This window comes from Leuciscus leuciscus, assembly GCF_965113295.1.
Source record: "Leuciscus leuciscus genome assembly, chromosome: 22".
Lineage (NCBI taxonomy): Eukaryota > Metazoa > Chordata > Actinopteri > Cypriniformes > Leuciscidae > Leuciscus > Leuciscus leuciscus.
Genome location: NC_138746.1, coordinates 21,900,967 through 21,914,848, shown reverse-complemented (window position 1 = coordinate 21,914,848; position 13,882 = coordinate 21,900,967). Strand labels below are relative to the sequence as shown.

The 13,882-nt window shown below is 37.8% G+C and overlaps 1 protein-coding gene across 1 annotated transcript; it reads left to right on the top strand.

Annotated features, from left to right (window-relative positions):
• The first annotated feature begins 272 nt into the window (after window positions 1-272).
• On the top strand, window positions 273-8,451 carry wdr89 (WD repeat domain 89). Its single transcript, XM_082154212.1, has 3 exons — window positions 273-343; window positions 1,250-1,933; window positions 6,489-8,451. Exons 2-3 carry the CDS (start codon window positions 1,267-1,269, stop codon window positions 6,983-6,985), a joined length of 1,164 nt encoding a protein of 387 aa, XP_082010338.1. The 5' UTR covers window positions 273-343; window positions 1,250-1,266; the 3' UTR covers window positions 6,986-8,451.
• Window positions 8,452-13,882: the final 5,431 nt, after the last annotated feature.

Sequence of the window (13,882 nt, the reverse complement as noted above, 5' to 3'; positions counted from 1 at the left end):
AAATTTAACCGATTAAATATGATATGCGTGCAGTGTGTATATACTGTACTTGTGTTATAATATTTCTCATTTTATAATACTGAGAAACACTGGCATCTAGTGGCTGCTCAAGCGCTTTGTAGTCTGTTTCTTACCTCTTCTCATGTTAGACACGAATGCAAATAATAATGTCATCGTGTCTCATATTTATAAATAAAAAAGTGAATTACAGTTCTTTTAGTTTTAAAACAAATTAAGCTTGTTTTTCATAAGTTGTGTCCGCGGAACTAATGTTCTGCGTCACTGTGTTTCCGGGAGCAGCTGAGGAGGTGACACACTGATGGCCGTCAAATAACAATCACATGTGAGTGTTTTGTACTGTAATTTGTTTTATCTTTTAATTAAAACAGAAAGGTTTTTACTGCCTTACTAATGACTTATTTGTGTTTTCAGTTCAACTTAACTAAATATGTAATGAAACAGTCACATTCATCTCTTTGGCTGTCATGTTAGGAACTATAAGCTATGATTTTGTCAATAGTTCTGCATCACTTGTGGATTTTTTTGAGTCAGATTGGTTTTAGTGATCTATAATGATTTATTTGTATAATTGAATGTAGATTATGGTTAAAAACATTTTGTCTACGATCTAGTCTAGGGTTTTCATACTGGCGTCAGGGGTCAAAAAAGTTAAAATGAAATAATGTAATTTTTTTATTAAACTAAATAAATACATTTGATTATGTAATATAATATAAATGAATATAATAAATATTTTACAAATAGCATTTACTCCTATTTATAATATTTTTCACAATATATATAATTGCGTCTTTATACATGAAAATATATAGCTGCCTTTTAAATTTTAGAATGGGGGTTCCTTACACAAGGATGATCATATGTTGGGGGTCAGTGGCATCTAAAAGAAAAAAAAGAAAAAAACTGGCTTACTTCAGGTGATTGTCCTTGTAATAAATAGTACAGTAAATCAGTGGTTCTCAATTGGTTTCAGGACCCAGATTTTACATCAATAAGCAACAAAACAGTCCTTAATATTAACATGATCTGTATTGTTATTTTAAATTATTTCTCATTCATAAAACGATTAAGAAATTTACATTTATTGTTTTTAATTGTCTCTTCAATTTCCTTGGTTTCATGCTCTCAGCAGCCAATAATTCACTGACCAGTAGAGAACCTCTGCTTTATGCCACTGGATAAAGGCACCTGTGAAATGACTAAGTACTCTTTTCCTGTAACGTGCCAGGGTGTTTGGTGACAATCATGGATGCCCTCGAGGACACCTTCAGGACTCTCTCCATCGCCAGGAGACTGGAGCCCAGTGAGGCCACGTACATTCTGGACCTCTCTCTTGCTGGGTCAGATTTGCTGGCTGTGTGCTGCTCCAGTTACTCTGTGCACCTGCACAGCAGAGAAACGCTCCGCCTGGTGGGAGAGTTCCAGGGTCACACGGCTCCTCTGTGTGGGGTCCGTTTCTCTCATCTGTCCCCTCACCTGCTGTTCACCGGCTCCGCCGATGGGACACTGCGGGGCTGGGACGTCCGACAGCCCGGTTCTAATGCCACCCAGGTGTTTCGCAGTGATTCGACACATTCGTACTGCTCGTTTGACGTGAGCTGCAGTGACCGTGTGCTGTGCGCAGGCACAGAGCAGAAAGAGGAGGAGAGTTGTTTAGTATTCTGGGATGCCCGTATGGTTCAGGACGGAGGTGAGTCGGGCTCTAAGATGGGAGGTCTGCTGGGAGTTTACTCAGAATCGCACAGTGATGACATCACTGCGGTGAAGTTCCACCCACAGCAGGCGGAGCGTTTGGCTTCTGGGGCCACAGATGGACTTGTGAACGTGTTTGATCTGAGTCTGGGTGGAGAGGATGACGCTCTTGTCACCACCTGTAACTGTGAGTCTACTGTTAGCTCCCTCTGCTGGACAGGTAGGTAGTAACAGCACACCTGACTGAGCAATATTTTTGTATTTCATAATGTAGACTAGACAGAATTCCTTTGATCATGGAAAATAGTAGAATTTTTAACTTGTGATGACCAGGCCTGTAAAACACATTTATTATTAAATATTTTTTTAATGAAATTTTTAGACTGTATTATAATAATTAAAATAATATAGAATGGTTTTTTTTCTCTAGCTGTAAAATAGCTATAGTATGAATTTTCTTTTTTAATGTTCTATTTATATATATATATATATATATATATATTTTTTTTTTTTTTACAGTCATGTGAAAAATAAAGTACACCCTTTTTAATTCTATGGTTTTACATATTAGGACATAATAAAAATAAATAATTTGGCCCTTGGCAGGTCTTAAAATTAGGTAAATACAACCTCAGATGAACAACACCACATGACACTGTCATGGTTTGTTTAAAGTCACCCTGTAGTCAATTATTTTATCCCTTAAAACTCATATTTGAAATTTCGCAAAAATGACACATTTAAACTTTTTTTTTTCCTGTGAAAATAATTTCTTTGTGTCTTAAAATAGCTTGAATGTAACTCTACACCTTTGCTTCATTTATTACACATGGAACTATGCATATGCAAATTAGCCCCGCCTCCACTCACTCACACCAGCTCAGGAAACCTGATCCACTTGGTCAACTTTACTGTAGTAAACGCTGCATGATGGCGAAAATGGAAGAGGAAGGAAAATCTAATTATACAGGCTCGTCTATCAAGTCAAGTCGATGTATCAGAATGGGGGTGTATTTATGAATCGCTCCAACATCGGACACATAACGGTTATTGAAATGATTAGCCTTTGGCTTGACTACGTTATCAAACAGCTAATAATGTGTATATGTATAATAATGTAAAAATAACACAAACCAAGTCCAAGTGACTACAGTGGCTCAACCTTAAATTTATCATGCGACGAGAATACTTTTTGTGCGCAAAAAAACCTAAAATAATGACTTTATTCAACTATTCATTTTCTTCTGTGTGGGCCTCTGAGTGAGTTCACGTAGTGTAACACCGCAGCGCTTCTGGGTTGTACGTCAGAAGGCAGGCTCACAATTGGCTGACGCTGGTCATGTGTGTGATGCTGGCCAATAGTGAGCCTACGTTCTGACGTACAAGCAGTTTTAAGGAGAAAATACTCAGCAATAGTGTTGACTTATGAATTTGCACCTGGTTTGTCTTAAAGCACATTAAAAACAACATTAAAAGCTTGATTTTCACCTCAGGGGATCTTTCACAAAAACTAGGCCAAAATGGAGAAGCCATGTGTGACAACTAAGTGCTAGTTCCAAAGGAATTAAAGGAGAACTCCGGTGAATTTTTAAGTTAATCTTGATCGTTAAACCTTTGTGAGTACTGTCTACAGAAAAAAAAACGAACCGGATTGGTGCTTGCAACGCGGAGCTGTTACAGTTAATGCCCAGAGCTCCCATTCAGCTAAAACGGCAGTTCTGGGGCATAAACCTAAAGAGTGTCTTTGTGCCTCTTAACAGACACAAAATGCAATTAAAATGTCTGTCCAACATGAACAGGGCCCTTACATGACAACAAGATGCGCTTAGCAACTTAGCCATTGTTTAAACTCACCTAAATAGTGTTTTAGACGGCTAGCTGTAGTCTCGCGCTGAAGTCCCGTGGGAACTCAGTTGTAGCCGGAAAAAGTGCGCGTGATGTTTTTTTTTATTTTTTTTTATTTTTTTTTTTAAAACACTTCAGGGGAAATCCCGCCCTGCAGCTGATTCTAAGGTTTTCATTGGTCATGTCAATCATCACTGTAACCCAAACCAATTAAATCAGCTGCAGGGCGGGATTTCCGCTGAAGTGGTTTGGGGGGAAAAATCGCGCGTGGGAGGAGCGTCGTGTTCCGGCTACAACTGAGTTCCCACGGGACTTCAGCGCGAGACTACAGCTAGCCGTCTAAAACACTATTTAGGTGAGTTTAAACAATGGCTAAGTTGCTAAACGCATCTTGTTGTCATGTAAGGGCCCTGTTCATGTTGGACAGACATTTTAATTGCATTTTGTGTCTGTTAAGAGGCACAAAGGCACTCTTTAGGTTAATGCCCCCAGAACTGCCGTTTTAGCTGAATGGGAGCTCTGGGCATTAACTGTAACAGCTCCGCGTTGCAAGCACCAATCCGGTTCATTTTTTTTTCTATAGACAGTACTCACAAAGGTAAAACGATCAAGATTAACTTAAAAATTCACCGGAGTTCTCCTTTAAGGGGGTAAAGGCCCCGAAATACTTTAAGCAAAGAACAAACTGTTTGGGTGTACGAAACAGCTTGCTAAAGCGAACTTTCCGGAAAAGTTTGCTACGGCTGGTCAGGCATCCGCGAGTGAAAACATGAACACACTGGAGAGCTGCTTTATAGTAGAAAATGAAGTTGTACTTCTGATGAAACGAGACACTGACGGGAAAGCTGCTTGATTTTAAGAAAAGTGCTATATTAAGAAACGTGACGTGACTTTACTAGAGTGCCGAATTGCAGAGCTCGTGCAAACATATCCACGTTACTATGATCAGATGCTTTTCTTTGATATATCAAAAAATGCTTGCCGTTTTCTCAATTTTGGTGTGTATTTATTTTGTTATTGAGAGGAAAATGCGCAGCACATATTTACATGTTCATCCAAACGCCGCTCTCAGCTGTGTGGGCAGCGTCGGATGTTCGCTAACAGTATATCGCTGCTCGCGTATTTCGAACTATGTTTTACCTCAAGGCACAAGACGAGAAATAACTTCGCCGTGAGTATATCGGGGCCTTAAGTAGCAGTCAGGCACTGTTCAGGTGTGTGTTAACAATGCCAAGGAGGAAAGATATCAGCAATGATCTTAGAGAAGCAATTGTTGCTGCCATTCTAGGAAGGGTTACAAGGTCAATTCCAAACAACTTGAAGTCCATCATTCTACAGTGAGGAAGACTATTCACAAGTGGAAAACATTGAAGGCAGTTGCTAATCTTCCCAGGAATGGACGTCCCGGCAAATTCACACCAAGGTCAGACCGTGCAATGCTCAGAGAAACTGAAAAAACAAACAAAACAAGAGCTACATGTCAGACTCTAGTTCTAAACTAAAGTTCATGACAGTACAATTAGAAAAAGACGGGATGAGTATGGCATGTTTGGAACGGTTGCCAGGAGAAAACTGCTTTTCTTCACAGCAGCACGGCTTAGGTTTTGCAAAGTTGCATCTGAACAAACCTCAAGACTTCTGGAACAATGTCCTTTGGACAGACGAGACCAAAGGGGAGATTTTGGGCCATAATGCACAGCGCCACGTTTGGCGCAAACACCTTAACTGTCAGGCACGGTGGTGGAGGGGTGATGATTTGGGTTTGTTTTGCAGCCACAGGACCTGGACACCTTGCTGTCTTTGAGTCGACCATGAACACCTCTGCATACCAAAGTATTCTAGAGTCAAATGTGAGGTCATCTGTCCCACAGCTAAAGCTGAAATTGGATAATGCAACAGGACAATGATCTCTAGAACACCAGCAAATCTACAACATAATGGCTGAAAAAGAAAAGAATCAAGGTGTTGTACTGACCCAGTCAAAGTCCAGACCTCAACCCGACTGAAATGTTGTTGCGGGACCTTCAGAGAGCTGTGCATAAACAGATGCCCACAAACCTCAGTGAACTGAAGCAACGTTGTAAAGAAGAGCGGGCCAAAATTCCTCCAGAACAATGTGAAAGGCTGATAAAGTCTTATAGAAAACGATTACTTCAAGTTATTTCTGCTAAAAGTGGCTCTACAAGCAACTGAATCATAGAGTGTACTTAGTTTTGTCACACAATTCTTTTGGCTTTATTTTTGTTAAATAAATAATGACACAGTGTAATATGTCATGTGTTGTTGTTCAGCTGAGGTTGTATTTACCTAATATTAAGATACCTGCTAATGACCAGATGCTTTTGATTGTCCTGATACGCAAAACCATAGAATTCAAAAGGGTGTATTCTTTTTCTTATGACTGTATGCATATATATATGAAGAGTTCAGATGCAAAAGCCTCTAAGTGCCATCTGAACTTTTCTTCTAGAATGATCATTTTTATCAAGCTCATATATTTATGTTCAGTAATTTCACTTAAATGACAATGCAAATTACCTATTAATTGTCATTTAAGTGAAATTACTTAACTTAAATATACGAGCTTTATAAAAATGATCATTCTAGAAGAAAAGTTCAGATGGCACTTAGAGGCTTTTGCATCTGAACTCTTCATATATATATATAGTATACTTCAGTATAGTGATAGTAATATTTTGCTGTAAGATTTAACTAGAAATTGCCCTTTCTAAGTAGTCACTTTAAATGTATTGGTTAAAATATGTGGAAACCATGTAGGCCTTTGTGTCTTCATATTAGCTATTTTAAGATTGAACAAAAAACAGCTGAAAATGCTGAGTTTTAAAGTCTATTTGAAATCACATGTCAGACATCAACATATTTGTACTCCCCAGAACCCTAAACTATCACTTTATTTCTTATATTAACAGGCAAATATCTTGACCAGCTGCTTTGTCTGACTCATGATGAGGGGCTACACCTGTGGGATGTGGCTCGCCCAGACAGCGATGACACTTTGACCCTCTTGAGTTCGGCTGATGCCCGAACACTTGTCCAGCTCCCTGATGGAGCCTCACTTGAGTACTTTGTGGGCGGTTCATGGATGTCAGATGAGGAGCGTCTTCTTTTAGTAGGAGGGAGTAATGATGGAAAGCTCCACCTCCTGGACTGCAGTGGGAGTGGTCTGAAATTCCTGAAATCCCTTAAAGGGGGTCATTCAGCTACAGTGAGATGCTTCCAGTGGGATGCGATCGCACGATGTCTGTTGACGGGCGGGGAGGATGGCCAGTTGTTGCAGTGGAAGGCGGGAGCGGAGGAAATCAGTGTGGGGAAGAAAGATTCTCTGAAAAGCATCTCCTCCATGCAGCTCAAAACTAAAGCTCACAGAAAACAAGCTACAAAGAAAGACCGTTTAAAACTGGCATGATCACACATACTTCACAGGAGAGTTATATGGAGACTGTTTAAATCTTCCACCTTAAGAACTTTTTATAGTTAATATATAGTTTTAACAGTGTTTTGTGGTTTTAAAATATAAGTTGTGGTTTCACTTTATTTTGATGGTCCTTTTAACACATTCTGTTGACTATAAGTAACGTTGCAATTACATGTCTACTAACTCTCATAAGAGTGTTAGTTGACTTAGGTTAGGGTTAGAATAAGTTGACACGTAGTTGCAAAGCTCCGCATAATCCGTAGAATGTCTGTTGGAGGATCATCACAATAAGGAGTTAGCAGATATTCAGCAGACAGTCTAATACTATATTGGAATTTAGTTGACATGTAGTTGCAAAGTTACTTATAGTCAGCAGAATGTTCAAAAGGGACCATCAAAATAAAGTGTAACCAAGTTATTAACAAATCGCTACATAAGAGTTACAGAATACATTTTTGAAGTAGAACACATGATGTGAAAAAGCTAAAAAAATTGTCTCCCGTGTTTACTGACCATAAATTGAACAGCTGTATTGTTTTAAGTGTTTATACCTTCTTGTTTTTCTTTCCAATATGTGTTAATTTCAAAACCAACTCGCTGTGACATACTCATTACACAAATTGTGAATCAAAATCTAAGTACAATTTAAATTAGTGAATGGGGATTCATATTATATAGACAGATTTTTTTCTTTAATATCTTGAATGAAAAGTTTTTTGTTTGTATAGAAGGATCACTGGGATACAATTTCAGGAGCACTTTCTAATCGATGCAAAGTACAACCTTAACAATACTATGTCAGCGTTCTCCCAATGCAAAGGGGTTACATTTGTTATGGTCATAAATTGTGGTTATGTTCTTAGCAAAAAAGCTTTTTTACAAAAGTATCTATCAAAAACTGCATGTTCTGTATTTGTTATTATTTTATCAGGTAACTATGGGCCAACACATAAGAACCTTTAAAATGGTAAACGGTAAAAACAAGAAAAGTTTTTGATGAGAAGGATGTCTTGATATCAAAGTCTCTGATGCTCTTATTCATATTCTCACATTTTATTTAATTTGGATAACAACTGAGTGTGCTGTGAAATGCAAATGTGAGGTTTAAACAGGCAGCATTTGTCTCTGAGATTTATAAGCTCCCCAGTCATGCACTTTCAGAGTACGTTCTACACAGATGAGGAGAGTTCAGCTATATTTCCGATGTAATGCAAGCCTGATGAGGTTTAATATGCTGAACGCAAGAGCACACAACAGCTCCACCCTATCTTTCGGGAACTGCCTCACCCTTAATAATATTTAACAATGTTGCAGAACAAACATAATGTGAATTTGGTATTTGGCATCTAGCACAGGAAATGACGGTTGAGCGAAATTGAGAAGCTGTCATCGTGTGGGGTTTGTGGATACTTTGTGTGTTGTAAACGCCCTTAAATAAACCGAAGATTTTCAAAACATTCTGTAGTTACTGTCTCTCTTTTAAAGTAAACAAATGTGTTTATAATAAGTACAGAATAATAATAAGAGCAAACACTTATATTAAAAACTGCACTATTACGTAAAACATATATTTTTTTGATTTCATGTTGATTTTAATCTGAAATTAAAAATCCTCCCCAAAATCTATTAAAATTAAAACAAATGAGCGTTCAAATTATATTAAACTTCTAACGTGCCGGTTAAAAAAAGTAACTGTTAAATGTATTATATTACACACTGCTTTTGGTCTAAATATCAAATTGCACCTATTTAAATATATATTTAAATAAAAACATTTTTTTGATTGATTTAGAACCTTTAACATGTCCGTTTATAATGAAACAAAGACACTAAAAAAAACCTAGGTTTTATTTTTTTACTAGTTTCAAAGCCCAGAAGACTGACTGAATATTTGCAATTCATTGAAACAGCCCTGAACTTTTAAGTTGCGTAACCAGCCATTCTTCGTGTACGCGTTGACGTGCGTGCAGACGCGCTCGTGCTCGTCACTCATTTCCTGAAACATACACAGCACAAGAAACCGCAGCTGAGCCAAAGCGTAAAAGGTACCATATGATCCGATCCTAATGCTCGTGCGATGTGCTGATAGTTCTCGCCAGGTGGCTTCTTCTTTGGCATGAGACGCTCCTCATAAGGGTTGGGCTCTCATACAGGTTTAACCTCATTCCTGAAGAGATCGATTATTTCCTTTTTTGTTGTTGTCAAAATTTCCCCCATTCTGAATAAAGATTTATTGTTGTGTATAAAAAAATTATTCAATCTTTTTTTTCTTTTTATAGTGCTTTTCACAATACATTGGTTGAGCTGTGCACAGGATAGTGCCTTAATAAACTTAGTATACCCAAAGTCACGAATACGAATAGTTATGTTTATTATATATAACTATATTATTTTTTACTTTTTTTAATTTATGAAACATGTTTTAATTAAAATAGTAGATCAATAAGACATACTAGTAAGGTGAGTCGACTCTCTTTCCTGTTCGCACACAATTCAACCCAACTTCTCTATTCATCGTTAGAGAAGCCTTGGAGTTTTTCCCTCCCATGCGTGGTGATTGCCACCTACATCGCCCAATCACATTCCGAGGAATCTTCAAACCGACCAATGGCGTGGCGTTGTAGGCCCGAACCCGGCCCAGCAGGCTAGAGCGCGTCCGTGTTATGTGTGCCATGGACTCAGCCCAGTAATATTGACAATAGGGCGAAAAAGGGACCGATATTCCCCAATAAAACATATTTTCTGGATAAAAATAACCTATAGGCGCGGTGTGTGGACATAAAGAGATTCCCGGGGATGTTTATATTTCAGCTGGATCTTTTTCTATCGTCGGAAATTTGAGTATTTGATGGGATTATTGCTGTGGGTTTGGCAGTTTTTAAGGCCAAAAACAGATTTTGTGTCTTTATTTTTATTTTTCTGCTGCTTCAAGAGGCCTTGAAGGAGGAAAGACGATTAAAACACCCATATCAGCTTCTCACATCGAAAACATCAAGGTAAATTGAATATTTGAAGGTTTCTTTTTTTTTCTTCTTTTTTTTTTTTTTTGTTGCCTATCCTGCTCAAGTTTAGATCCGGTTCGCTTGGATGTTTCATATACCCAAGTAAATATGTCAAATAAACGAGGCTAAGGTCCAAAAACACTTCTTATAAGTTTTTAGTATTTGTGTACCTAAAAGTAAAATGAGAAAAAACTGTAACCGTACTCTTAATGTCTCCCAGACAATTCTGACTGTAAAGAAACATTTGAATGTGTGGATGAGTGAAATCCACGAGGATAGCTTGTTCTTCATCTGTTTTCTGTCCTGGAATGCAGTGGGTCTATGTCAGTTGCTTGTGTATTTGTAACGTTAAGTGTGTTAGGTCCATCAGGAGATCACGAACCTGCATCATCTGCACTCATGTGGACTGTACAGTTTTGGAGGCTTCCACTTTTTCTGCTCTTGTGCATCTCAGAGCTATATGTCTGTTCATTATGGACTAACCCACCAAACACAAGCAGTTCTGAACATCACTTCACTTGTCTGTGCCAACTTCTTGCTTTGGCTCAGTGGCACTGTGCCTCTGTGCCCTGTTTCCATGGTCTGGTTTACTTCAGCTGCCCGGCAGTCTGGTAGTCACAATATCTCATCACATCCCATGAGTAGATTTCACTCTGACTGGTTGTTTTTGGTGACCTGCAGTCAAAACTATTGAGAAAGGTTATCTCTAAATAGCTGGTTATAGATTAGGGCCAGGGCATCAGTGGCAGAGTGTTTTGGATTAATGGCTGGGCATAAGTGTTTCCTAGATTGTGGTTGCCATGTTCACTTCTTTTGTCAGTTTATAAAGTTGTTAATAAGCCCTAGGATATTTTTATACCTGCAGATCTTTATACAGAGGTGAGCTGGATCACCAAACGTCATGGAAATCTGGGATTATCTATCACTATATTTCGTAAAATAGCTCAGTTCAAGATGTGTAGACTATCTATCTATCTATCAAGAATGGTTTACATTGGTTGACTAAAGGTTGTCAATTGCCATTCCTTGATGTTTTGCAGAAGTGTGTAATCCGTGTCACCTTGCTTGCATACAGAAATCGTTCACTGTAAATGTCAAACCAGGGTGAACTTTACGACGGGACAGAAACATGAATTGGCTCCTCTCAGACTTTTCATTACCAAGGGTTTTTGCTGATCTTGCCTCATGAATCTTACAAATAAAGATAATAAAATATTTTTGCAAGTAAGCCTATTTTAGAGCAATTAAAATGTGTATGTGTAATTTATTTTCATGTAAATTATTAAGCACATTGTTTTAGTTTTGGGAGTGGTCTTTCTTTTTCCCTCAATGTTGATTTGTAGTAGTTTCTCATTAAGTATTTGTTTTCATGGTATTACAAATATTGTATAATATTATATATAAAAAAAAATTGTTATACAGTTTATTTAAATCAACATAAATGCATCTAATACTTCCAACGTAGATGAATATTTAGGCCTATAGTTTATAAATATTTAAAATATATATTTATTTGCATTATTATAATGAGATTTACGGTGGATTTGTGCTTTAAAATGTCATGAAATTATTGTCACAATGCCAGGAATCCTATTTGTTTGTAAATAGCCATTTTACGTAAATTATTTATGTATATCATTTCTTTCTGTTTGTTTTTGGGATGAATATGACTTATCCCAGCTCAGGACATTCTCAGAGTCCCAACCACAATGACTGCTTGTGTTTATTCATTTCTACTGACCTTATGTGTTTTGGTCAATGTTCTCTTGTGCGATTGTGCATGTGAAATTCATTGTTCTTGAACTTGAGAGAGAAGGTTTATTCTTTTTACAGGTAGTGATACTGCCAGGCCTGTCGTGTCTGAGAACAGGAGAAGTGGCTCAGAAAAGGGGTGATATTGTTTGTGGTGGGCCGTACAGTGCAGCATTATAGGATGTCATCGGTAGACATTGGCAGCATCTCTCACTCCTTTGATGTCTGCTAATTTAAACCTCTCGGACAGAAATATCAAAGTGCTGGAAGTGGTCAGATTAAAGAGCATACCGGCTTCAGATATTGGAGGGGGGGGGGAAAGCACTTTTTCAGACAAAAGTCTGCTTAGAGATTTTGCATAAAAAAAAAAATTGAGTTCAGTTCTAAGTCTTTGACTTGAGTTTTTTGAGTTCATGACCGGAGGGAAAGTTTAGGTGGTCTTTCTCTCCTTCCTTGGCCTGTTTTTTAAGGTCCTTCATCTCTGTCTTCCTGTTTACTTCCTGTTATACTTTTCTAAAGGGGCGTTTACATGGACCCTAATAATCCGATTGTAATCGGACTCGGAGCAGTAGAATAGCCGGAATAAAAAAAATCACATGTAACAATGTAATTCGGAATGAATTGGCCAAAACACTTGTTCGGATTATAAACTGAAACTGCGCAGGACGTAGAAATGGTGTAATGACAACATTGTCCCACCAGTCCTTCCTTCGGACTCCAGAGACTCCTTGTTTTGGTCACAGGAAGGGAATTTTTACTGCTTTATAAATATAAGCAGCAAGCCACAAAGCTGCATCGTGCTTATCTCCTAATTAGTACCCGAAATGGATAAATATAAAGTCTGCTTTTTAAAACGAAGAAATGGTTGGAGGATGGTTAGTTTGTGCCAACAGCGGGTAACTGTATATTTGTGCAGTGTGTGCAATGTCAAAAGATCAAATCCAATTTGAAGCTTGTGACATAAACGCGCACATCAACCCGATCACTTTGTTTAGGGTTCATGGTAAACACTGTTTGTTGAACGGATTCATCAGTTGGAGGGATTTCATTACTTTCATTTGCTTTCAGTCAGAAGAACACATGTAGACTTGTGCAAAAGCCTGATCCAGACTTGTACAGTTAACAGAGTCAGTATCCTGCTGTGTTCTACATGCCTTCCATCACAACAGAATTTTGCTTATGATTAATTTGTCTTTCATCGTAGTCTGCATTCCTGCCTTTATTTACATCTCTGCCTAGATTTTCATTTTATACCACATTTTCTTCCTTTAGCCATTTGTGGTTTGTTTTGTAATTACAGTTGCTTTTGAATTGCAAATTTCAGGCCTGGTTTTAGTGTTGCTTGCTTACACATCACTGATCTAAAGACCCCAATAAAACCAATGGCTGTTTACAATGATGGAGATGAAAACTGCTATGTCTTGTTTTGTACTAAGCATTTAAGTATCTGGGTATTTAATTCATCATATATCAGTCCCACCAGATTCCTACAGACTGTTTCTGATTATTGCAGCCCAAATTTCACAGTAGCTTTTCTAGTTAGTGTCATTGACAGTAGGAGTATGTTTACCTGTAAATATTTTGGTACATGAGAGCTGAGTGGCTTGCAAATATTAGGATCAAGACAATGATGCAGAATATATTTGTGTTGTAATTACATCCAGCTAAAAATCCTGGAGTGCTCATGTTAACAATAACAGTTATGAATGGACAATTATGGTTATACAAACATTTAGTAATAATAACCTTTCTGAGACTTTCAAACTTGCATTCATTACACAAAATCTGGGTTCATACATACACACACACTCTTTCACAAAGTTGTTAAAGTTTATGATTGGGAAATATTTTCCCAGCATTTCTGTGTAATTTGTGAAGATCAATAGCAAAGTCAAAACTTGATGGGCACAATTAGAATCGGCCACTTTATGTAGGGTCATTTCCAAACAAAAGTGAGCAAATGAATCCCTTAACAAAGGGCCTCAATGGTGCTGGCAAAATGAGCCTACAGTGGTCACTTCAAGGAAGTATATTTAAATGTTTGTGATCATATGATCCTGGGAGGCGAATCATTTTGAAAGCTGAGGTTATTTAAGATCTTACATGGAACATTATTATAATCCTTTGTTCTCAT